Here is a 24,401-nt window from a genome sequence, read left to right as displayed (position 1 = left end):
CACCGGCAGCATGAGGAGCGAAGGTTTGATTCTTCTCTGTCGATGTTGGCGAGATAAAGCAGCGTGAAGGAGTTCCCGTGAAACAAGCCTCCGCTCTCATCTTGTCGACGTCCCCCCACATCCGCATCTACTGCAGGAACGCAAAGCTGGCCTCTAGAATGCAAAGGCGCCAAGATACAATGCGACGAATTTGAAGCTCAAATAAGAAAGCACCACGTTCAAAAAATCCGAAGGTTTCGATCGAGTGATTCCGATCGCTGCGGAAAGAGCACGCGGCTCTTTCCGCCGATTCGCTTCGCGACCGCATCTTATTCCCTGGCAACGCTCACGGATGAACGGTTTTTAGCGCGAAGTTTAGCCACGGTTTGTTCTGCCAAGTTCGCACGTTCGTCCGCATCCTCGAGCTCTTGTTGGGCCTTGCGGTATTTGGCGAGATTCATGGCGGCGATCTCTTCAGCCTCCTCGATTTGTCTCTTGTACGTGCTGATCTTCTGCTGGAGTTTGTCGACGAGTTCCTGCATGCGCTCGTGGTTCTTGCGATCTTCTTCGGCCTGGAACTGGAGCTCCTTGTTCCTGCGTTCGCCCTTGCGCGCGTTCTTGGCGGCATCGGCGTGTCGGCGTTGCTCGGTCTCCAATTCGGACTCGAGTTGTCGGCACTTGTGTTCAAGCTTCTCGATGAGCTTCTTGCCTCCCTTGAGGGCCGCGGCTTCGGCTTCATCGAGACGAACTTGAAGATCCTTCATCTGGATCTCGAGAGCTTTGCGCATCTTCTCCTGGGAGCCAGCGTGTTCCTGCTCAGCGCGAAGCTCATCGGCCAGACGAGCAGCATCGACCATCGCCTTCTTGGCTTTTTCCTCAGAGGCCTTGCACTCGTTGATCATCTCGTCGAGATCAGCCTGCAGCGCGGACATCTCTCCCTCAAGCTTCCTCTTGGCCATTCCGAGAGACGCGTTATTCGCTGCCAATTCGGCGTGCTGCTCCCTGAGCTCAATCAGCTCGGACTCAGCAGAGCGGCGAGCCCTCTCTGACTGTTCGAGCACCTGCTTAGTCTCCTCGAGAGAACCGTGCAGCTGATTAGCACGGCGTTCAGCGTTCGCATACTGGTCGCGGGCCTCATCTCGAGCCTTCTGCTCTTCTTCGATCTGCGACTGCATGTCTTTGATCGTCTGCTGATACCTCTTGATGGTCTTCTGGGCTTCAGCGTTGGCCTTGTTGGCTCCGTCAAGGGCGATCTCGAGCTCGTTAATGTCGGACTCGAGTTTCTTCTTCAACCTGAGTGCCTCGGCACGTCCCTTGGCCTCGGCCTCGAGGGAGGCTTGCATGGAGTCGAGGGCACGTTGGTGGTTCTTGCGGGTGTTCTCGAATTCCTCCTCCTTCTCCTGGATACGACGCTCGATCTCCTGGCGCACCTGGCTGAGCTCGAGTTGAGCGCGGAGTACCTGTAAGTCGACGAATGGGAATTAGTCTCGTCGTGCCGCCGCCCGCAGGGACCCCCACCCTGCCAATTGGCATGAATTTCGGTGCTTTTGTAGATCGGGAACGAACCTTGTTCTCCTCCTGTTCGAGCGCAGCTTCAGCCTCCTCGAGAGCGTGTTGCAGCTCGTCCTTCTCGAGCTCGAGCCTCTTGCGAGCCTTTTCGAGCTCGTGGACGGATCGTCCGCCTTCGCCGAGTTGATCCAGAAGGTCCTTGAGTTCATCTTGTAGGTTCTTGTTCTCTCTCTTGACAGCCTCGTAGTGCTCCTGCGACTCGTCGTAGGCAGCTCGGAGTTTGAATACCTCGGTGGAGTAGTTGCGGCATTCCTTCTGTGAAGCGTCCAACTCGGCAGCGAGATCGTCGGTCTTCGCTTTCCATTCGGCGATGACCTTGTCAAACGACTTCTGACGCTTCTCGAGTTGAGCAGCCAACTGCTGAGCGCGGTCGACCTCCGCTTGCATATCGTCGATTTCTCCTTGGAGATGGCTCTTTGTCTTCTCCAAACCGGATACCTTTGCGTTGAGTCCTTCGATCAACTCTTCAGAGCTCTGCAACTTGATCTGCAGTTTCTTTCTGGACTCTTCGAGCTCCTCGATACGAGCGATTCCTTCGGACTCGTACTTGTTCCTCCACAGCTGAGCCTCGGCATTGGATTTCGAGAGTTGACGTTGGAGGTCGGCCTTGGCTTCCTGCTCTTCCTCGAGAGCCTCACGCAGGTTATCCAGGTCGTGCTCGATGTTCCTGTATTTACCGAGAATGGCGCAGCGCTCCTGTGGAGAACGGAGAGTCTGAATATCGTAACACGAACATGAAGTCCGATGCGATCGCAAGTTCATGGAAGGAGAGGGCTCCCTTACCCTGTTTTCTTCATCAGCGGATCGCTTCGCTTCTTCGGCTTGACAGGCCAGGGAAGCTTTCTGTTTGGAGAGTTGGCTGATTTGGCTCTCCGCTTCCTCGAGCTGGCGTTGGAGTTCCGAGTTCTCTAGGGCCAACTTCTTCTTCGCAGCGTCGAAATCGTTCACGGTTCGGTTGGACTCATCCAATTTAAACTGCGTATCTTGAAGTTGAACTTCGAGCATCTTGGCTTGACGCTCGGAGTTGGCCTATATCGATTATGGGGGGAAAGAAAAGTCTTAGTGTATGCCGTGAGATCCGAGGACAGCTTCCTGCAAGATGCCTCAAGATGCATAAACGAAAATTCCGAAAACAGCGTCAAGACATTTGCTGAGGACGGAACCACTACGGAAGTGTACCTGAAGCTTAATAGCGTGATCCAACGAAGACTGAGCGTCGATGGCCTGAGCCTTGAAGGCCGCGCAGTCCTTTTCAAGCCTTCAAGAGAGGTTCCGGTCAGGGGGGGATCGAATGTGCAGTTAGTTATTCGAAACATGTTAAAATAGATCATGATAGGATGCCAAGATCGCCGTCCCCGTTCATCGGGAAATGGACTTTCGCCTAGTCCAAAGAGCCACTCGAACTCGAAACGCATTAAGGTAGGATCAGTACGCTGCGTTCAAAAGCGCAAGCCATCTCCGACGGGAATTCTTGTACCTTCTCGCGTTGGAGGTGATCAGCCGTTTGTCTGGCATCCTCGGCTTCAGCTCTAAATTGGCTGGCTTCTTTCTCGAGCCTTATGGAATTTTTCGTTCTTTAAAATCTCGAATCAATGCCGATTCCCTCATAATGGCTTCGTTACCCCTCACCCCCCCCCCCGAAACGAGCTCCTAGTTCCAGGGATATTTCCATCGTCGTCGTTCACAGGGAGCTTACGGCTCATGGCAAGGATTGGGATTCGGGAAAACTCGCATTACATACTTAGCCTTGTGTTTGTTGAGATTATCAACGGCGTCGCTCAACTCGGCGACCGTGGCGTTGTTCTTCTGCCGAAGAGCTGATACTGTCTGCTCATGCTGGTTGTTGGCTTCGTCCAGATCACGCCGCAATTTCCCGAGCTCAGCCTCACGGCGTTTATTGAGTTCGATCTGAGCAGAGGTCGCTCCGCCGGCTTCCTCGAGACGCTCTGAGAGCTGCTCAAGTTCGCGGGCGAGGTCGCCTCTTTGCTTCTCAGCTTTCGAGCGAGCTTGACGTTCGGCTTCCAGCTCTTCCTGAAGCTCCTCCACTCGCTGCTGTAGCTCTTTGATCTGCTTCTGCAGTTTGCTGATTTGAGACTGTTCCTCTTCGAGCTTGGTCGCGAGAGCCGCCAGCTCCTTATCTTTTCTCTGGACTGTGTGCTCGAGCTCCTTCTTGTTCTTTTCGAGATCAATGACCGCCTCCTGAGCAAGCTTCAGATCAGCCTCGACTTTCCGTTTGGCTTTGTCGAGGTCCGCCCGCGTCTTCTTCTCGCGTTCCAGAGAATCCTCTAGCTCGTCGAGAGTCTGTTCGAGCTTAGCTTTCACTTTATTCAAGTGATTGACCTTGTCCTCCACAGCCTGGAGATCCTCGGCGCTCTTCCCGCCGCTCTCCTGCAGAGCTTTCTTCTCCTTATTGAGCTTGGCGACGAGTTCTTCTTGGTGGGCAATCTCGTCGTTGAGGTTACGGATCTGGTGATCCTTCGATTGTTTGTCCTGCTCCGCTTTCTGCAGGGACAATTGAAGATCTTCGATATCCTTCTTGTGAGCGGAAATTTCGCTCTCGAGCTTCCTCTTGCTCTGGCTCAACTTGTTAGCGTTTTCCTCCTCACGATGGAAACGATCTTCCAGCTCACGGAGCTGACGTTCGGTTTCGGTCTTCTGGGCTTGCACCTTGTTGAGGCGTTGCTCGATATCTCCGGCACCGGTACGCTCGGATTCAAGTTGCAAGAAGAGCTCGTTCTTCTCCTGAAGCAACTTGACATTCTGGTTCTCGAGCTCCTTGCGGAGTTTCTCTTCTTTGGCCAATTTCTCTTGCTCTTCTCGGAGCTTCTCTTCCAGAGCTGTGGATTAAAGAAGAAAATCCGTGAGGAGCATTCTCTCATCTCACGGGGCTTAGATTCTGTCCGTGCTTCGAGAACGAACACTGACCTTTAAGCTCGTCTTCGGCCTTGGTCATGTTGAGCAAGGGTTTGACCCTGACGAAGAGTTTCCACCAAGCCCAATTGCGCATATGAGCGAATTGACGTAGGTTTCTTTGCAGAACGCGGAGCGCCAATCTTCGGAGACAGATATCATTAGTGAAATCCTCCAGATGGGCATCCGCACATATCCCGGATGCGTCTTTCGAATCTGTCTAGACACAATATCATTCTACGAACCGTTGCTCTTTCAGCTTTTGGAAGTGTTTCTTGCAGAGGTACCAGCGGCACGCCGATTGGATCATAGTCATGATCTTGGCGAGGCGCTCGTCACGCATCTCTTCCAGGCGACCCAGGACTCCGGCGCGGAAGAACACCTGAAGCATACTTAGCTCGAAGTTCTCCGAATAATTCATAACGACGACGGGGAAGGAGACGACAGGGGACGTGAACCATTACATCGTTAAAGAATTAAGAAAAGAAGATCGGAAAGAGACTGACGAAATAAAGAAAGAAAGCAAAGAAATGAACGAAAAAGTCATTCGTTCGGCCAAAAATTCTACCTTTGTGCTACCGAATCGGTATTCGTCTTTGTCAAGACCGATGTTAGAGATAACGGCGATCGAAGAATCCTTGGCTTCGGAGTGCTTCTTGGCCTCTTCTGCCGCAAGAATTGTGTAACTGGAGGGGTTCAAGAATTCACAAGTCAGTCATCCGCCAAATTCGTTTCGTACCTTCGTGCTCCCAACCCGGTACTCGTCCTTGTCGAGACCGGTATTCTGGACCAAGCGAGTTATACCCTCCTTAGCGTCACCAGCGAAATTCGGAGGGTAAGCCTCTGGTGCGAGAATACGATAACTAGGATGCAAACGACGGAATTATTGGTTATGCCGCTCGATATTACTCCAAGGTCATGTGAACTCGTCTGCAGCTAACCGTTGCCGGAAATCGGGATACACCATCCGGTTGGGGAATCCTTTTCGGCAGATACGGATTCCTTCGAGCACACCGTTACAGGTGAGCTGGTGCATGACGAGATGAGCGTCGATGACCCGGGGCTGCTTGAACTCGTTCGGAATAATGCAACGAACGAAGTGGGGATGAGTCGAGTGGAGGGTGTGCATCAATTTGTTGAGTTGCTCCTGCGATTACAAGAGAGCAATGTTTAAAATCTGTTTGACGAGCGACAGTCAATCCGACATGTGTACACCTGTAGCACCAAGTCACGGGCACTGCTCCACCGACTGATTCAGTAGAAATTCGCTTACCCTGTAGAGTCCCGATACGGTCTGGAATCCGGAACCCTTCTTGCGTCCACCTTTGCCCCCGCCCTCTGCCTTGGCGTCGGCACCGAGACCGGGATGGTCCTCGAATATCGTCTGCACGAGGGGTAGGGTTCCCTTCTTAAACTGATCGACGACACAATCGTTCAGTGGATCCTTGTTCTTCTCGAGCCAGCCAGTGATCGAGTACGATACGGTACCGGCATAGTGAGCAATGGCGAAGTGAGCGGGTCCGACATCCTTGTTCTTCGGGGGCTTGGGCTTCTGGAAGGGAGCCGACTTGCCGAGATGGGTGCTGTTCAACTTTTCTTCGAAGGTCTTGTCGGTAGCCTTGGGGAACATGGACTCCTCTTCGAGAATCGACATGATTCCCATGGGCTTCTCGATGAGCTCGATGCAAGCTTGCAGATCGAGACCGAAATCGATGAAGACCCAGTCGATTCCTTCCCTCTTGTACTCTTCCTGCTCGAGCACGAACATGTGGTGGTTGAAGAACTGCTGGAGTTTCTCGTTGGTGAAGTTGATGCAGAGCTGCTCGAAACCGTTGTAGTCGAAAATTTCGAAACCAGCAATATCAAGCACACCGATGAAATGCTTGCGAGCTTGCCTCGTGTCCAGAGTCTCGTTACATTTGTTCACGAGGAACTTGAACGTGCGATCGAACATAGCTTTGGACAACGCTCCGATGGCGGATATGACCTGAACTTGGTTCTGACCTTTGGTTACCATCTCAGTTCCGACCCTGATCCTTGGCTTGGTCAAATTCTTGATGAGCTCACCGGTCTCGAGACCCAGCAATTTGGCTACGTTGTCGCCTTCATCGGTGCCATCGCTCTCAGCTTGCTCTTCGCGAGGCCGCTGCTTGAACTTCATGGTTCCGAAATGCATGACCGCGGCAGTGATGCGGTAAACACCGTCTTTCTCTTCGGGTGTGAATCCCAAGATGTCGAAAGCTTCATCGGTCAAGCCCATTTCTTCTGCATCGTTCACTCCAGGGATCTCGGTCTTGCCCTGACTCACGTAGTAGTAGTCGTGAATATCGTTGGACAAGAGGAGTTTCTTCTTCATGTCGGGGATCTTGCCAGACATGAGTTGGTAGAAAATGTGGTAGGACCGCTCAAGGGGTTGTTGGGAGATGACACGAGCTTTCTCGAGCAGATAGGTCTCGATGTCGGCTCCAGCCAATTTCCCGGAGGGCCCGAAATGGATTCGGATGAATTTACCGAATCGGGAAGAGTTGTCATTACGGACGGTTTTTGCGTTTCCGAATGCCTCGAGTACGGGATTCGTTTGCACGATCTGGTCCTCCAGCGAAGGCTTGTTGGGATCGACCTCCTTCTTCTCGCTCTTTCCGACGTTAGCGAAATACGAGATTACTTTCTTCGTGTTCTCGGTTTTCCCGGCTCCGGATTCTCCGCTGCAAAAGGCAACTGACAGTGAGAATGTGCCTCTTGATTCAGCAAAGCTCAGGATATGCATGGAATCGTGTGCGATACTAACGTGATAAGCATGGACTGATCTTCGTTGTCCGTGAGCATGTGCATGTAAGCTCCGTCAGAGATTGCAAAAACGTGAGGGGGGACCTCGGTCCTCCTTTTGCCCTTGTATATCATGACGACACGAGGCGTGTAGATCGGGAACCTCTTGTAAGGGTTGATGGCAACACAAAAAAGCCCAGAGTAGGTCTGTAAGGCGGCAGCGTATGAGAATAAAACTCGAACGAGGAATACGGGAGCTCGAAGGCCTATCGCGTCATAGTATGTAGACTCTCGAGATCAACTCACGTAGATCAAGTTGGCGTAATAACGTTCGCGGAGGTTGTGCAACACGGACGCGTCGTTGAGATAAGTGAGGTTGGACATATCCTCACACTTCTCGTACTTCGGAGGATTGACTTGTTGGAGCTGATCTTTCTTGAAGTTCTTCTTGCCTCCAACGGTGTCAACGACGACCTTGTCCCCCTCCATGGACTCGATATTACCGATTATGAAACCCTCTTTCTCATCCGGTACCCAAGTCATCTTCTTGCCATCGTACGGTTTGGTCGCATCCTTCCTCTTCACTTCCGCAGAAATGTAGAGGAACTCAGTCGGATCGGGATCAGTTGCCATGGTGAATCACTGGCGGTGCTTTTCTCTTACTCTGACAGCGTCGCGACTTGTCTTTTTCGAGAACTTTCCTGAGAGCCAATGGCTCACCTGCAAGAATGGATAGAGTTACGTTCGTGACCGCGGCTCAGTTGGAGAACTCGATTCACTTCACGAGCCGCTCCGAATCACGATTCCAGAAGGGTCTCATAGCGAAATCCATGGTGCCTGATGACTGCGAGCAGCAGCACTGTTCTACATACAACGGGGGTTTCACGATTCCGTAAAAGGCGATCGTCTAGTAACGGAATACGGAACAAACGTGCACTTACGCTGCTAAGCCAAGCACTCTAACGAGGAATCGAAGCGTTCCGCCTTTATATACCTGCTGCAATTCCTCCGAGCGGAAAAGTGAAAGTGGAAAGGTTCGAATGACGGTTCTTTGGTGCGTCGGCGGTAGCAGGTTCCGACGATATGATGCATCTTCCCTGGCTCGGGCTTCATGTGGCGCGGGCGTAGTGCGGGTGGAAGACCGCCTCGGCTTAAAGAATCTTCGAAACGGGTGGCGGGGGACCGCTACCCGGCCTGCGGCCTCTGGTAGGTGCCCGGCACCGTCCACTGAACTAAGCTTCGACATGTTTCACATTGTTTCACGCAAAGCTCGTCGGGGCTTCCGTGGAAGATGGCACAATCGATTGTCCCTCGCTCGAATCGACAAGCCTCCGGTTTATGTTCAGATATCGAGGCGAGAGTCCGCGATTTCGGCCGCGACACGGAAACTCATGGCTCCACCCCGGGCTCATAGCATCACGAGTCATGGGCTTCGGGAATCAGGAGACATAGCCTCGAGACCCAGAGTCAAAGAATCATCTTCGAGAACTTCGGAAGAGGCAGGGGCTGCTCTCCCCGGATAGCTCCGCGTTAGGGACCCCCATCACGCATTCCTAGATCGATAAATGTCCGGGTCTCCCTTACTTTCGGTTTCCGAGGATCATTTCGGAAGTTGAGACTCGCATGAATCGCTGAATACGAATACGGCGCGGAGTGCTCCCGCAATCTTCCGAGAAACCCGCTGTGCGCCTCTCCCCTGGGGCTTGCTCGACCTACGCGGAGGTTCGCAAGAAATGTAATTTGAAGTGAAAGCGGGAGCCATGGATACCCTCGGCCCCCTGATTACGCGCGTGACAGCTACGAGGTCTCTCGACTCTCGGCATGACCTTGCTGCATTCGAGCTTCCGGATGTTGCGCGAGAAAGCACAACTATTGTCCGAGCGGCGGCTCAACAAGTGGTTCATTCTTAAAACGGCTGCATGGAGAGAGCGACCAGAGGAACACAGCCTATCCCTCCCGACGTCTTCTAAGCTCGAAGGCCCCCGCTCATTGATAGATGGATGCATCGAACTTAACGAGAGCTCAAGTGAATATAGGTCTGAGCCAATAGTCAATGGTTTTCAAGTTACAGGTGTACTTGCGAAAAATCCAAGTCTTCCGTGATGTCGGCCATTGTTCAATAAGATGAGCCAGCCCTTGTCGGAAAGGTATCACTCAGAGCAGCAACCGCGTGATAGAACGCTTCGTCGAGCCTGCCGACGCGCAAAAATTCAGTACTGGGCTGGTCGCAGAAAAGGCTTAGTAGGGTTTCCGTGGAACATGAACCGCCCGATTTCGCCCGATTCCCGCATTTTGACCGATGACATCGATCGATCGAGCGGTACGTCAAGATATCTCTAGGTCTCTATCTGGCACAGAGCCTCACGGCCGGAGTCCCCGCGGTGCAGAGGTTGATCGGGCGCACTTGATGGATACCCTCGATCGAGAACATGCCGTCATGAATGATTTCTATCGGAACTCAGGGGAGACAGTCCTCGGGGTTGATGGATCATTCACGGAGTCAGGGAGCGCTCGTCACTCGCAACCACAGATCACGAAATACTGAATTGACTCGGATAACAACGCCGCTGCGCTGGTTCGATTCGCCTCCGCTGACGTGCCGCTTCCGAGTACGTACGTACTTATGGACTTCTCTTTCTGATTAGAGTCCCAGACTTCCGATGACTCTACGAGTCGGGTGTCGTCGGAAGTCACCGTCAGCCCTTGTCTAGTTAATGGTCGATAACGGTGAAAGTTCAGCCGAATGTTTGGTCGGAACCCACGCCCCTACTCCCACGAGACATTTTCCTCGAGACTTGTGAACATAAGAGCTCTATAAAAATCTAAACGATTGTAAATTTGTCCCGAACTTTTCTTCGACTCCTAGTATTTTCTTGTTTCGGAGGGCGGAACGAAATGACGAATCGGCGATCGGCTCTTCCGACCGCACTCTTTCCGGCGATCGTCGTCGTGCGCGAAGTGAAGAGACTCGAAGAACACCGCTCAGAGCAGGCTCGCCCGGTGGCAGGTCACAAATCTATTCTTAGATTTGCTCTGTAATAAAACTAGTCTGAGGCATTGTGGCTTTGGTCGAGTGGGTACCTGTCGGACGGTCAGGAGCAGCCTTCCAGCTCGGCAACGCGACGATGTCGGCTCGCGAAGCAAGAAAAGCCCAGCGACCCCTTGTGTTAGTCGTTGGCATGTGGCTGTGGGAGGATATTTTCTAACAAGTGAACCATTTTCACTTCCAGACTGAGCGCGCGACAGAGAGCAACACAGAGGACCGGCGACATCTTGTCGAGCTTCCCACTCCCGCGAGAAAGTGTTTCACCTATTTTCGGGTAGGACTTGAATGAGCATCAGCTTGAATCAGCCTGATGTTCCAGGTGATCCAAGGAAAAACGCGGGAGTTATCTGAGCACGATAGCGAATTTCCTCCGATCGGTTTGGAGCTCGTCATTAATCTATTCCCGCTCAGAAAGGCTCGGATATCGAGACACGTAAGCAATGCTGTCAGAGCCGATTGCGGACTCTCATGAGCCGAGGCAAACATATGCATGTAAACGAAATACGCCGAGCCTCTGTACAATCGAGGATCAGGGTCCGCGGCCATGTCTTGCTCGAAGCACAGGAGTGATGAAGCAGCATAAATCGACGGCCGAATATGTCGTCTGGTAGGAAGGGGAGATCACACCGGGAGTCGCCCCCTAAAATTAGGGCAACTACGGAAATACGTAGTGGTATTATCCTTTTTCTCTCGGATGTCAATGATCTCTCTCTTTTGCCCGCATTGTCTGTTATTCGAACGCTCGCTTGGGCGCCAACCGGCATAGCATGCACTACAAGCGGCCATAGCTGCGACAGCATACCCTTTTAGAGAGATAAAACCTGCTGGCTGCAGGTCTCCGAGCAGAGGGTCCCTCGTCAGAGGTCTCTTAGTACAAGCTTCTTCCTCATTTGTTGTGTGCGCTGGCATTCTGCTGACTGCCACGCTGGTCGAGTGAATGGCTCGGAACGATGCCGACGAGCGCGCCTGTCGGTGATACACATTGCATTCCATGTCATCACACCAGCCTCAGAATTTTCCCCGTGTTTTGGAGCATTGTCGAATTTCCTCCAAGTAATAAATATACAATGGAGCAAATCACTCAATTGTGAGATGTTCACCGGGGAGGTGTCATTCCATGGAAGGAAATCAATTCGTGCACCTCTTTTGCCTCTGTTGAGTTTTCGCTTGTCGAAAGCATCTGCTCAAGAGTGCCGTTCCGGTGAGCGGCGCTCGATCATAACGATGTCCTGCTTCGGAATTCAAGACCACTCGTGAGACCGAGAAGAGCCTACGACGAGTCATATATTCCTTCCGGGGCGAGGGCCTGTGATATCCAAACAGTCTCAATGCGACGAAAGAAGATTGCTAGCAAAGTAAGTCGTTGTGACAGATCTTCTGAATTATGGACAGAGATTTCACAATAATGTCGCTTCCGAGGGTAGGATTCAGCTTTGTTTTTATTCGGCACGCTCTCATGAATATGGTTCGTGTTATCCCGCTTACATGACCGTGATAGTTATGGATTATAGTATGAGTTTCGAGAGAAAGAAATCATCGCTGTGCTTGCATCTGAGGTTCCATCGGGTATGTATCGATTCCGATGTCTAGATTGGGGTTCCGGTACGGATCTTGGCACGGAGTTTCTGGACCTGCTGTTCTGCGGCGCGTACTTTCTCGTCGGCGTCCTCGAGCTCCTGTTGCGCCTTCTTGAACTTGGTGAGATTCATCGAGGCGATCTCTTCGGAATCTTCCAACTGCTTCCTGTAGGTCGCCAGCTTGTTCTGCAGCTGATCGACGAGCTCGTGCATTCGATCGAAGTTCTTCTTTTCTTCTTCGGCTTGGAACTGCAACTCTTTGATTCTTCGCTCCGCCTTCTTCGAGCTCCTGGCGTGCTCCGCTCCCTTGCGGATCTCGTTCTCGAGCTCGTGCTCTAGGTCCTTGCATTTGCCTTCGAGTTTGCTAATGTACTTTTTACCGCCCTTGATCGAGTCTTTCTCGGCCTCTTCGAGACGGGCCTGCATCTCTTTCATCTGAGCTTCCATGTTCTTCTTGGACTTTTCAGCGTTTGCCGCAACTTCAGCGTGGGCACGGATTTCATCGGCAAGACGAGCAGCGTCAACCATGGCTTTCTTCGCACGCTCTTCGGATGCTTTGCATTCGTTGATCATCTCATCCAGATCATTCTGTAAGGATAAATCGAGATCGTAGGATCTCTGACACTTCAAGAAGCGACCGAACGGATAGAACGGGAGGTCTGAACCGCACCACTGGTGTTTCGAAATACCCCGACGAGATGGGCGACTAGAAGGGAACTAATAGAGTTCAGTGATTCAATACTTACTTGGAGAGCTCCCATTTCTCCTTCAAGTTTCTTTTTGGCGATGAGCAGAGACGATGCGTTTCCGCTGAGATCCCCGCAAGCTTCCTTGAGTTCGTAGAGTTCGTTTTCGGCGGCTCGACGGGCACGATCGGCGTTTTCGACGAGAGTCTTCGCTTCCTCGACGGTCCCGTGCAATTGGTTGGCTCTGCGTTCAGCGTCAACGTACTTGTCGCGGGTGTCACTGTGTGCTTTTTGCTCGTCCTCGAGTTGATTCTGGATTTCCCGGATCTGCTGTTGGTACTTCTTCGCATTCTTTTCGGCCTCGACCTTCGATCGGTTCGCGCCATCCAGAGCAATCTCGAGCTCGTTGATGTCGGACTCCAGCTTCTTCTTGACTCGCTGCGCCTCAGCTTTGGCTTTGGACTCGGCCTCGAGCGACGCTTGTATCGAGTCGATGGCGCGTTGGTGGTTCTTTCGAGTGTTTTCGAATTCCTCTTCTTTCTCGTGGATTCGGCGTTCGATCTCCTGACGCACCTGGCTGAGCTCGAGCTGTGCGCGGAGCACCTTGTTCTCTTCCTGTTCCAGGGCGGCTTCGGCTTCTTCGACCGCATGCTGGAGCTCTTCTTTCTCGATCTCTAGACGCTTGCGGTTCTTCTCAACTTCGTGAGAGGATCGGCCTCCTTCGCCAAGTTGGTCGATGACCTCCTTGAGTTCGTCCTGGAGGTTCTTGTTCTCTTTCTTCAGCGCTTCGCAGTGCTCGTTTGCCTCATCGGCCTGGGCGCGGAGTCTGAACACCTCTGTCGAAAAGTTCCTGGCTTCCCTCTTCGACTCTTCGAGCTCGGACGCCAAACTGTCGGTCTTCGATTTCCATTCAGCGATAACGCGATCGAAGGACTTTTGCTTCTTGTCGAGTTGCTGAGCGAGCTGCTGAGCACGATCGACCTCGGCCTGCATGTCGTCAACCTCGCCCTGTAGATGGCTCTTGGTCTTGTCCAGATTGGCGACCTTGGCGTTCAAGGACTCGATGGTCTCCTCGGCATGAGTCAACTTGGCTTGGAGTTTCCTCTTGCCCTCCTCGAGCTCTTCGAGTCGAAGAAGTCCCTCGGATTCGTACTTCCCGCGCCACAATTGAGCGTCGGCGCTGGCTTTGGACAACTGCCGCTGGAGATCGGCCTTGGCTTCTTCAGCCTCGTCGACAGCATCGCGGAGAACTTGGAGGTCTCGCTCCACGTTGCGGTACTTGCCCATGATCGCGTTACGCTCCTTCGATTCTTCATCGGCAGAACGTTTGGCTTCTTCAGCCTGGTTCGCCAGGGCTACTTTCTGCTTGTTGAGAGCATTTATCTGGCTCTCTGCCTCTTCGAGTTGTCGTTGCAGTTCCGAATTCTCGATGTTGAGCTTCTTCTTCTGAGAATCGAAGTCGTTCAAGCTGCGGTTAGCTTCGTCCAAGCGGAACTGGAGATCGTTGACTTGTTGTTCGAGCAATTTCGCTTGCCTCTCGGAGTTCGACTGCAATGATAAGACGCTGTTACAGTCGAGGACGGTTATTACGCATGCCGTTGGGAGCTTTGGGAAACCCCTCGGGATCCGGCAAAACGCCTCCGCGTATTCAGCTTCCCGATCGAGTAAATTAGGCGGTATCGTTTAGTGGTCGTAATCCTCACGGAAGTCAGCTCATGGAGATGATTAATGCCACGCCACTCAAAAACCACCCTCTTGACAAATAGCCGTTCTCCCGAACCCGACCAAAAATCGACGAGAAACTCGCCGTCGCACTCATTTCAACCGACCTGTTGATGGGAGACGTGATCGAGACTGCTCTGCAAATCGCTGACCTGACCCTTGAAGCTCATGGCGTCCTTCTCGGCCCTGGAATAGAGGAATGAACCGCAATGATACCTCTCGGTACTCCCGTGGGGATATCGAATATCGTTATTGGCTCTGGTTCCGAAGCTTCGAAAGCTAGCCGTCTGGCCAGGAACTCACTTCGATTTGGCCTTGGTGAGGTTGTCTATAGCTTCAGTCATCTCTTGAACGACCTGGTTGTTCTTCGCCCGGAGAGCGTTCATCATCTGCTCGCTCTGGCTCTTGGACTCGTCGAGCTCTTGACGCATCTTGACCATTTCCGCTTCGCGGCGCTTGTTCATCTCGACTTGTGCCGAAGTCGCACCGCCGGACTCCTCCAATCGCTCAGAGAGTGTTTCAATCTCGCGGGAGAGCTCCTGTCGCGCACGTTCGGCTCGTTGACGGGCCTGGCGTTCGGCTTCGAGCTCATCCTCGAGGTCGGTGACTCGTTGTTGCAACTCCTTGATCTGCTTCTGGAGCTTGGCGACGAGCGATTGCTCCTCTTCGAGTTTGGTTTGCACCGCAGCCATCTCCTTGTCCTTGCGCTGGACGAGAGCCTCGAGGTCCTTCTTGGCTCTCTCCAAATCACCGAGGGCCTCTTGAGCGAGCTTGAGATCGCCTTCAACTTTTCTCTTAGCTTTTTCGAGATCCGCGCGGCTCTTCTTCTCACGCTCCAACGAATCCTCGAGCTCATCTACAGTTTGCTCGAGCTTCGATTTGACCTTGTTGAGGTGGTTGACTTTGTCCTCCGCAGCGGCGAGGTCTTCGGCGCTCTTGCCTCCGGTTTCCTGCAAGGCTTTCTTTTCCTTGTTGAGCTTGGCAACGAGCTCCTCCTGTCGCTTGATTTCGTCATTGAGAGAACGAATCTGATGATCTTTAGTCTGTTTGTCCTGCTCGGCCTTCTGCAAGTTCATGCCGAGCTCCTCGATTTCTTTTTTGTGAGAGCTGAGCTCGCTCTCGAGCTTCTTCTTATTTTGGTTCAGTTTCTGTGCGGTTCCTTCTTCCTGCGACAGGCGATCCTCCATGTCTTTGATCTGCCTCTCTAACTCTTTCTTCTGCGAGTTGATCTTGCCCAGCTGCTGTTCGATCTCACCCGCTCCACCCTTGGCGGTTTCGAGTTGCATGTAAAGATCGTTCTTCTCCTGGAGCAATTTGGTGTTCTGCTCTTCGAGTTCTTTGCGGAGTTTTTCTTCCTTGGTGAACTTGTCTTGCTCCTCCTTAAGCTTGTCTTCGAGCGCCTTGAGCTCGTCTTCGGCTTTGGTCATGTTGAGGAGCGGCTTCACCTTGATGAAGAGTTTCCACCAGGCCCAGTTGCGCATCATGGCGAATTGACGAAGGTTTCTCTGAAGAACTTTCAGGGCAACGCTGAAAATGGAAAAATCAAGCATGAGTCCCCTTTCGGAATTCGTGCACGGATCAGTCAGGTACTCGGAGCAAGAGAAATAATTTGGAGATCAGAAGTTTTCGATACACCGGATCGATCCCGCAATCCCTGGAGGAATTCGGGTTTTCCGAACTCAAGAGAATGCTCACCGCTGTTCCTTCAGCTTCTGGAAGTGCTTCTTGCAGAGATACCAACGGCAAGCGGATTGGATCATGGTCATGATCTTTGCGAGACGTTCGTCGCGCATCTCTTCCAGACGACCCAGGACACCAGCTCGGAAGAAAACCTGAACGAGGACAAGGGGCATTTCATTTATCGACGCCGCTTCTGAGGACGAGTCAGATCCGGGCTCCTAGTCTGAAGAGACATTCTCGTCTCTCCAATATCGACCCGATAGAAATCTCTCGGCGAAGAACATGAAACATTCATTCACGCGTCTCAGAAACAGAAACTGGCGTCATCACGGAATCGCCGGTCGGGATTCCCATTCGGCCGAGACCGATACTTTCGCTCCGCCCAGACGCGTCGCGACTCCCGATGCTCGGGGTAAAACGAGAAGACGGAAAACGTAGAGGCCGACTACCGTGGCTTTCTACCTTTGTGACACCGAAGCGATATTCATCCTTGTCGAGATTGATTCGAGTAATTACAGCAACGGAGGAATCCTTTGGATCTTCGTGCTTCTTCGCTTCTTCCGCCGCAAGAATCGTATAACTGGAGCACGGAATACTTCTTTGAGTTAACGTACCTTTGTCAAGCCAATACGGTATTCGTCAGGGTCTAGACCCGACTGGCTGATAAGGAGCGAACCGGCTTCTTTGGGCTCGCCGGCGAAGTCTTTGGGAACAGCGTTAGGTGCGAGTATCGTGTAGCTGAGATTCGATTTGGGTTAAAAGAAACCTTGAGGGCAATCGATCCTCAATATATTCGCAATACAATGAGTCTCTAACTCACCGCTGACGGAAGTCGGCGTAGACCATTCTGTTAGGGAAACCTTTGCGGCAAATACGGATGCCCTCGAGCACACCGTTACACGTCAACTGGTGCATGACGAGATGGGCATCGATGACACGAGGCTTCTTCATCTCATTGGGGATGATGCAACGGACGAAATGAGGATGAGTGGAGTGGAGGGTCTGCATCAATTTGTTGAGCTGTTCCTGTTTTACGACGGAGATCCGAATCAGTTAGGAGAAACAGTAACGAAAAAATATTCCCATGAGCTGCAAGATCAAGAATTCGTCAAACGAAAACCACGTACCCTATACAAACCGGAGACAGTCTGGAAACCAGAACCCTTCTTTCGGCCACCTCCCTTGCCGCCTCCTTCGGCCTTCGCGTCAGCACCGAGTCCAGGATGGTCTTCAAAGATGGTCTGGAGCAGCTTCAGGTTACCCTTCTTGAACTGGTCGACGACACAATCGTTCAGGGGATCCTTGTTCTTCTCGAGCCAGCCGGTGATCGAGTACGATACGGTACCGGCGTAGTGAGCAATAGCGAAGTGAGCAGGTCCAATCTCTTTGCTCTTCGGGGGCTTGGGCTTCTGGAAGGGCGCCGACTTGCCCAGATGAGTATTGTTCAATTTATCTTCAAAGGTCTTGTCGGTAGCTTTGGGGAACATAGACTCCTCTTCAAGGATGGACATGATTCCCATGGGCTTCTCGATGAGCTCGATGCAAGCTTGCAGATCTAGACCGAAATCGATGAAGACCCAGTCGATTCCTTCCCTCTTGTACTCTTCCTGCTCGAGCACGAACATGTGGTGGTTGAAGAATTGTTGGAGTTTCTCGTTGGTGAAGTTGATGCAGAGCTGCTCGAAACCATTGTAGTCGAAAATTTCGAAACCAGCAATATCAAGCACACCGATGAAATGCTTGCGTGCTTGCTTGGTGTCAAGAGTGTCGTTACACTTCTTGACGAGGAATTTGAAAGTTCGGTCGAACATGGCCTTCGACATGGCACCGATAGCTGAGTAACACTGTGCCTGGCTCTGACCTTTGGTAACAAACTCAGTTCCGACCTTGATCCTGGGCTTGGTCAAGTTCTTGTAAAGATCGGCAGTTTCAACACCGAGCAGTTTGGCGACCCGTTCTCCCTCGTCGGTTCCATCGGCTTCAGCCTGCTCTTCGCGAGGTCTCTGTTTGAACTTGAGCGTACCGAAGTGCATGACCGCCGCGGTGATACGGTAGACACCGTCCTTCTCGTCGGCGTCGAAACCGAGAATGTCGAAAGCTTCATCGGTGTATCCCATTTCTTCTGCATCGTCCACGCCGGGAATTTCGGTTTTTCCCTGAGACACGTAGTTGTAGTCTTTGATGTTGTCGCTCAGAAGCAGTTTCTTCTTCATGTCTGGGATCTTGCCGGACATGAGTTGGTAGAAAATGTGGTAAGACCGCTCAAGGGGCTGTTGCGAAATGACACGAGCCTTCTCGAGCAGATAGGTCTCGATATCGCAACCAGCCAACTTTCCGTTGGGACCGAAATGGATACGGATGAATTTACCGAAACGGGAGGAGTTATCGTTACGGGTGGTCTTAGCGTTACCGAACGACTCGAGTACGGGATTGGTTTGCACAATCTGGTCTTCGAGTGAAGGTTTATTGGCGTCTGCAGCGGTTGGCTTCCTGTCGCTCTTACCGACATTGGCGAAGTAGGAAATTACTTTTTTGGTGTTCTCAGTCTTTCCAGCTCCGGACTCTCCGCTGCGGAAGGAGAGAAAGCGACCTTTCAATAAAATTGCTCCGCCTTCCTGACGCATCCAGGGGAACAGCCCGCTACGCATTCAGAGGGAATATTTTCGCTTCGGGAGAAATTATCCACGTCGAACTCACGTAATCAACATGGACTGATCCTCATTATCTGGAAGGAAATTCCGACATCAGGTATCGCGATTATCAAAGTCTGATAAAATGAGGCTGCAGCCCTCTCCCCCTCTCCCCGGAGGATATCGGACTACCTGAGTACCGCGTGGAAATTAAAGCGTGGGAGATTCGCTTCCAGCCCATCGGCCACTAACCTGTCAACATGTGCATGTAGGCACCGTCAGAAATGGCGAACACATGAGGGGGGACTTCGGTTCTCCTCCTTCCCTTGTAGATCATGACAGCACGAGGAGTGTAAATTGGAAACCTCTTGTAGGGGTTGATTGCTACACAGAACAGTCCGGAATAGGTCTGCGGAGGAAAGTTCAGCTTGTCCGTGAATTTCGATCGAGATCCTTCCCGGGGGAAATATTCAGCTCATCTAATGATGGACGTCGCGTACAAAACGGGTGAATTCACTCACGTAGATCAAATTCGCATAGTAGCGCTCCTTGAGATTGTGGAGGACGGAAGCATCGTTGAGATAAGTCATGTTAGACATATCTTCGCACTTCTCGTATTTGGGGGGATTGACTTGTTGAAGCTGGTCTTTCTTGAAAGTCTTCTTGCCGTCCGGCGTTTCGACGACGACTTTGTCGCCTTGAGTGGATTCAATGTTTCCAATGACGAACCCCTCCTTCTCATCCGGTACCCAGGTCATCTTTTTACCATCGTACGGCTTGGTCGCGTCTTTCCTCTTCATCTCCGCGGAGATGTAGAGGAATTCAGTCGGATCAGGATCCGTTTGTGCTGCCATCTTGATGGATGACGGGACGGATCAACACAAATTTGCGCGACAAGAAGGAGTCTCGTGATCCTTCTGCAAAGAGCAATGGCAACCTGTTTTTATAGGAATCTAGCCGGGACTTCGGAACCCTCCTTGAATCATTCTACTTCAATCCAAAGCTCTTCGTGCTGATAACGCCACATCACAGACACGTCTAACTGAACACAATCGTTATCCTCAGGTGACATTAGGATAGTTAATGATCGACATGAACGTCGGGCATGAGATGGTATGGGCCCGTCGGATAGCCCGCGGCGAAAGAGAATAAGAGACTTCCAGACAGACACTCACGAGAAACCACGACCACTCTGCCTATTGTGAATGGGGACAGGTTTATATACCGGGCCCGACTCTTGGTCTTTCCGGGCAAGGGCAAATCTTGAATCGCGCAGGTCCTAGGGAGAACACCAAAGGTACTGCGCGCGTTTCCAATCGGAATTGCATTTCCCTCTGGGACTCACACCGTGATTTCACCTTCTTTCAATTCGTTTGTTATGAGGAAACTAATTTTCCCCGATCTCCGACGAGGAGCTCTCGGAAATATCGAGTCATCGGCCGTCGAAAGAGCTCCTATATGTAGCCCAGAGCTCGGGAACGTGATCTGCATAGCGTTCTAAGGAGGGGAAACTAGCCTGGAGCCTAGTTGCTCCGGGAGCTCGGCAATGAACTCGGAGACTTCGATTTCTGACCTCGAACTGACCACTGAAATGGGGAAAAGTCACATTTCCCATCGCTCTCAGTCTCTTCTAGCCAACTGGGCTTCATCGTAATATGTGTATGATTTGTCAACTCAGTCCCGAGCTCCTCTCTCCTAAGATTCGATTCGCTGTCGCGCAGATTTCGAACTTGCCACGTTCATTGTGTCCTGAGAAGCATTCGTCATGGAAAGATGGCGACTATATTGATGAGAGCCTCCAGCATGCAGCTCTGTATCTCTGATTGATGGTGAGCTCGTTGGCATTTTTCTCTCTTTTTTTGAAGGTTTTCCAAGGGTCCTCGCGACCCAGCCGTCCACCTTTATCGGCCTAACGACCTTTGCTGCTATGAAGTCACAACCGAGGCAAGTCGATGATCCCCGAACCCAGCTGACAGTTGTCGTGCTGCTTTGGATATTCGCTCTTTTCGTTCCTCCGTTCGTCAAGACGGCTCAGTGGCAGGCCGGCTGGCTGGCTTGCTTGCTCGCCTGCCCGCCTGCCAACCGGCCAAGCAGTCAAGCAGGGCGGCGGGCTGGCGGGCAGACAGTCGATTCGTCCAACCGTCAGCTATCTTGCAAGCACCCGGGTCCGTTTCGTTGTCGCCACCACCACCGCCGCCGCAGTATACAAAAGCGCACTTCAATACCGAGACGACGAAGATGAAGACGACGGCGGTCCTTACTGAGAGGCTCTGCCCCTCGCCTCCGTTCTCGTTGATGTCACAATAATTGTAGAGTCGGTGGACATCGGTCGGTAGCCGGCGGCCTCACTTCCTCTTCAACCTCTCATCCCGCTTGAGGCGATGAGCAACATTTTGTTCATTCTCTTTTTCTGTCAAGGTCTTTTTGCTTTCGATTCTCGCTTTCCACTGTCAGGCGCTGCCGCTCTTATCATCACCAGCAGCACCGCCGTCATTGCGATCGACCGAATCCCCACCCGACGGCTGCTTCTTCAGGCTTAGAGATTACCTCTGAAGAGACTGCGAGCTACTGACCGACCCACATCCGCAGCCGCAGTAATCAGAGAGAATGGCTCGTAGTATGTTGGGGAGACTCTATAGGTAGCTGCCCGCACATACACAAGCGAGTTCAACAGGTGTGACCTTGAGGTCCGCTTGACCGATAAGCCACTTCTCGACGATGCTTCCGACGTGAACGACGGATGACCGCGTTGTGAGAGTGGTCTTCACCTCATTTTCGAGCTTGAATTGAACTTATTCACGTTGTATTGCGTATTTGAGAGGAAGTCTCGGGCTAACATCCTGCGGCGAGCTCATTCCTGTTTGGGACTCGATCCCCGGGAAAATGCTTTGCCGTGGTTGGCTCCCTGGCTTGCAGCCGGTCGAGCTCCGGCACGCTGTCCCCGCGCCGCAGGCTTTGGGGGTCTTTAGCGAGTGGCATCGATTAAGTAATGAGGCCAATGATTCCGATGCCGCGGAATCCCTCCCACGATCTCCTCCAATGTTTTTGCTGGTTCACGCAGGCCTCGACGGCTGATTGGGCTGCGGTATATCTTTAAGAGTCACGTCGAAAAGTTTGAGTCATGGAGATCGAATAAAGATCCTCCCGAGTTTCATGCACTTGGGGGGCATTCTTTTCTAGTGAATATTATCACCAGCGCAAGTACAATATAATTATCGCCCGAGCGGGTCCGGCGGGTGATTCCAGGATCCTAGGAACGGAGTAGCGTATGGGAATCTCGAGGCTTATTCGTTCAGGAAGGATGACAATATCTCACATACATTGAATAAATCCTTGGTTTCCGCTTCCCCCAAGAATTCCTTCGATCTTGATTCTCTCCTCTGAACAGCGCGCAATTTTTACATATACATACATGAACAGTGAAATTGAGATGCGAAGTGGAGATACCTATACCAAACCGACTCGTTCCAGATTCGATTCCTGCCTACTTGGACCAAGATATTCCATTTTCCTACGATGAGGAGGCATCCCCATCCCTGCAGACGAATCATCGGCCCCATCTCCACATAGGAGGTCTTCATCCCAAGGGAGCACTCTAAGGGAGTGGCAACGGAGTCATGGCTGGATATGCCAAAATCTGAAGAGAATTCCCCCGGACAGCGCATGCTTACTCCGGAATCCAGGGAGTCCGGTAATCGAGCGAAGATTCCGGAAACTAGATTTCTGTTCAGGGGGGCGCTGGTGTCATTCGCTTAGTAATGCTGGTCGTCCGAATTTCAGCTATGGGAACACCCGAGAGAAACAAACGGCCTACAAGACGAGCCTGGTAGGGACAGGCAGGCCAAGGCCAGCCCGTCTGTTTGCAGCAGTGGGGACTGTTCGTTCGAACCGTCACGGACACAAAGCGAATATAATGGGTGAACCCTGTTCGACTTGTAAACAATCATTTTCCGGGCAAACATCCTCATTCAGATGTGATGGAACGCTCCCGACTGTGATACCAGAGCAATTTCGGAATTGCAGTGTCCTTAAACGGCGAAGCTAGTGGGCCGTCCACATGAGCATGCATGCGCTTTCCCTGCTCATCGTGGAGCTCGCCGTTAACACCTCGTATAGATCGGAGATCGCGGCGAGGGAAATAGAGTCATATTCAACAAGAGCAAGACTTCGGATAATGATGAGGAATCGTTTAGCGAGATGGACTGCATATTTCTCCGGAGCGCCGAGGATACATTTCTCTGAAAGTCTTTCCGTACAAGCACCTATGTATACGAACATTTGCCTCACTGCCTCCCGGTATCCGCGCTATAGAAACGATTGAAGCCGAGAGAGGAATTCCCAAGGTTTCATTCGCGGTGAACGGTCGACAGATTCCTCAAGTACAACCAGGGATATCGGGCACCGGTCGGTCGCCTGACTGTTCGAACGATGGGAGACCTTCGACTGTGAAGAAGCCTGTACTGAATCGTCATAAAGTTAGCCACGTAGTACCTCGGTATGTCTGCAGCCTGCGATATGTGAGTCTCGAAATCATATTCCCCGCTCCCTCGAGGAAACCGGTACCCAGAGAGAAGCTGATCATTTAGTCGCAGATACCCGTGAAGTCGACTCGAAGCTTATGAGGAGACGACAGGAACTCGTCCCGTCGAAACAGCGGTCGGTGACCTTTTTGTGCTCTCGGCCCAATTCACCATCGCCAGGTATGTGTATCATCTGCTCAAGGCTCATGTCACAATGTGAGTGAAGGGGTCTACTTCTTGTCTATCCGAGGCGGATTTGGGAACCGATCTATCGTAAGGCCCGCGACGGGGCACGGAGAACGTAACAATCGCTGCGTCACCATCAAATACCGCGTATAGCTGCGGGAAAATCGTAGTCCGAGCGATGAGTTGTCGATTGGACCCAATGACTGGCGACAAACGACTGCTCGCCGAGCGGTCAGGTAGACAGGGAAGGCACCATCCGAATCGTTGAATGAAGTCTAACGAAATTTCGAGGTTGTTCTACGCGAACTTCAGTTTGTCTACTAAACAGACAAATCCAGCGGGGCAGCGAGTCGGACGCCCAGATGGAGGGTTTCGATGGTTACGTTCTCTCTGCGTGCGCTAATCATTGGGTCGAATTCCTTGGCAATCCTTTCCCGTCGATCTCGATGGGTGTAGCCTCGAGTGCGGGCAGACTGCGGCTTCCGTCGATCAAATGCAACAAAAATTGATTTCGGTTGAGAGCCAAACTGAAGTTCGCGTAGAACAACGTCGCAAATTGTTAGACTTCATTCAACGATTCGGATGGTGCCTTGTGACCAATGGTGGTTAGTTCACCCCCTCCCGGCGACGTTGGTTTTCCGTTTTTAATCATACTATGATACGTATCTTCACCGGATATCTCATTCCCTGCTCCCACCGCTCCTTCTGCCCGAACCGAGAGGAACATGCGCTTGTAGTTACCATGGCCAAGGCTGCCCGCATTACCATGCGATGGTGGGCGAGTCGGGACCCGGACTCAACTAGCTGCGGAGTACCTGACGCCACGTGTAATTGACTTGCGATAAATCAAGAATCAAGCATTATATATACATATTACATGATTTTGAGTGTCGGTTCCTGGTAGATAGAGAGATGGCCTTGATGAGGCGCGCAGAGACCTTCAGATATCTCTTCAGTCTGGACCTGGAGCTCAAGATCCCCTCTCCTGGAGTCGAACCTGATACCAGAGACGCGAGCTACAGCACCGCCATCGCACTTCGACGATCGATGAGCATCGGCTCTGACGATTGCCCCCCGAGCCGGAATAGCCTTTAGGCTCCTACACTGCGTCCGCGACTCACAATAGTGTG

At 52.0% G+C, this 24,401-nt stretch overlaps 1 protein-coding gene across 1 annotated transcript; it reads right to left on the bottom strand.

The window, feature by feature from the left end:
• Positions 1–218: 218 nt before the first annotated feature.
• On the bottom strand, positions 219–19,398 carry LOC100899376 (myosin heavy chain, muscle). Its single transcript, XM_029112624.1, is given in 16 exon segments — positions 219–1,439; positions 1,546–2,244; positions 2,332–2,577; positions 3,026–3,104; positions 3,290–4,314; positions 11,986–12,435; positions 12,594–14,081; positions 14,363–14,441; positions 14,559–15,782; positions 15,951–16,087; positions 16,550–16,673; positions 16,756–16,961; positions 17,063–18,503; positions 18,633–18,660; positions 18,818–19,018; positions 19,083–19,398. Coding segments are annotated over 16 exon segments (8,931 nt in total). The 5' UTR covers positions 19,366–19,398.
• Between the last annotated feature and the right edge of the window lie 5,003 nt (positions 19,399–24,401).

This window comes from Galendromus occidentalis, unplaced genomic scaffold (assembly GCF_000255335.2).
Source record: "Galendromus occidentalis unplaced genomic scaffold, Mocc_1.1 scf7180000077522, whole genome shotgun sequence".
Classification (NCBI taxonomy): domain Eukaryota; kingdom Metazoa; phylum Arthropoda; class Arachnida; order Mesostigmata; family Phytoseiidae; genus Galendromus; species Galendromus occidentalis.
Note: the sequence above shows the minus strand (reverse complement) of the source record. Positions and strands in the feature narration are given on the sequence as shown.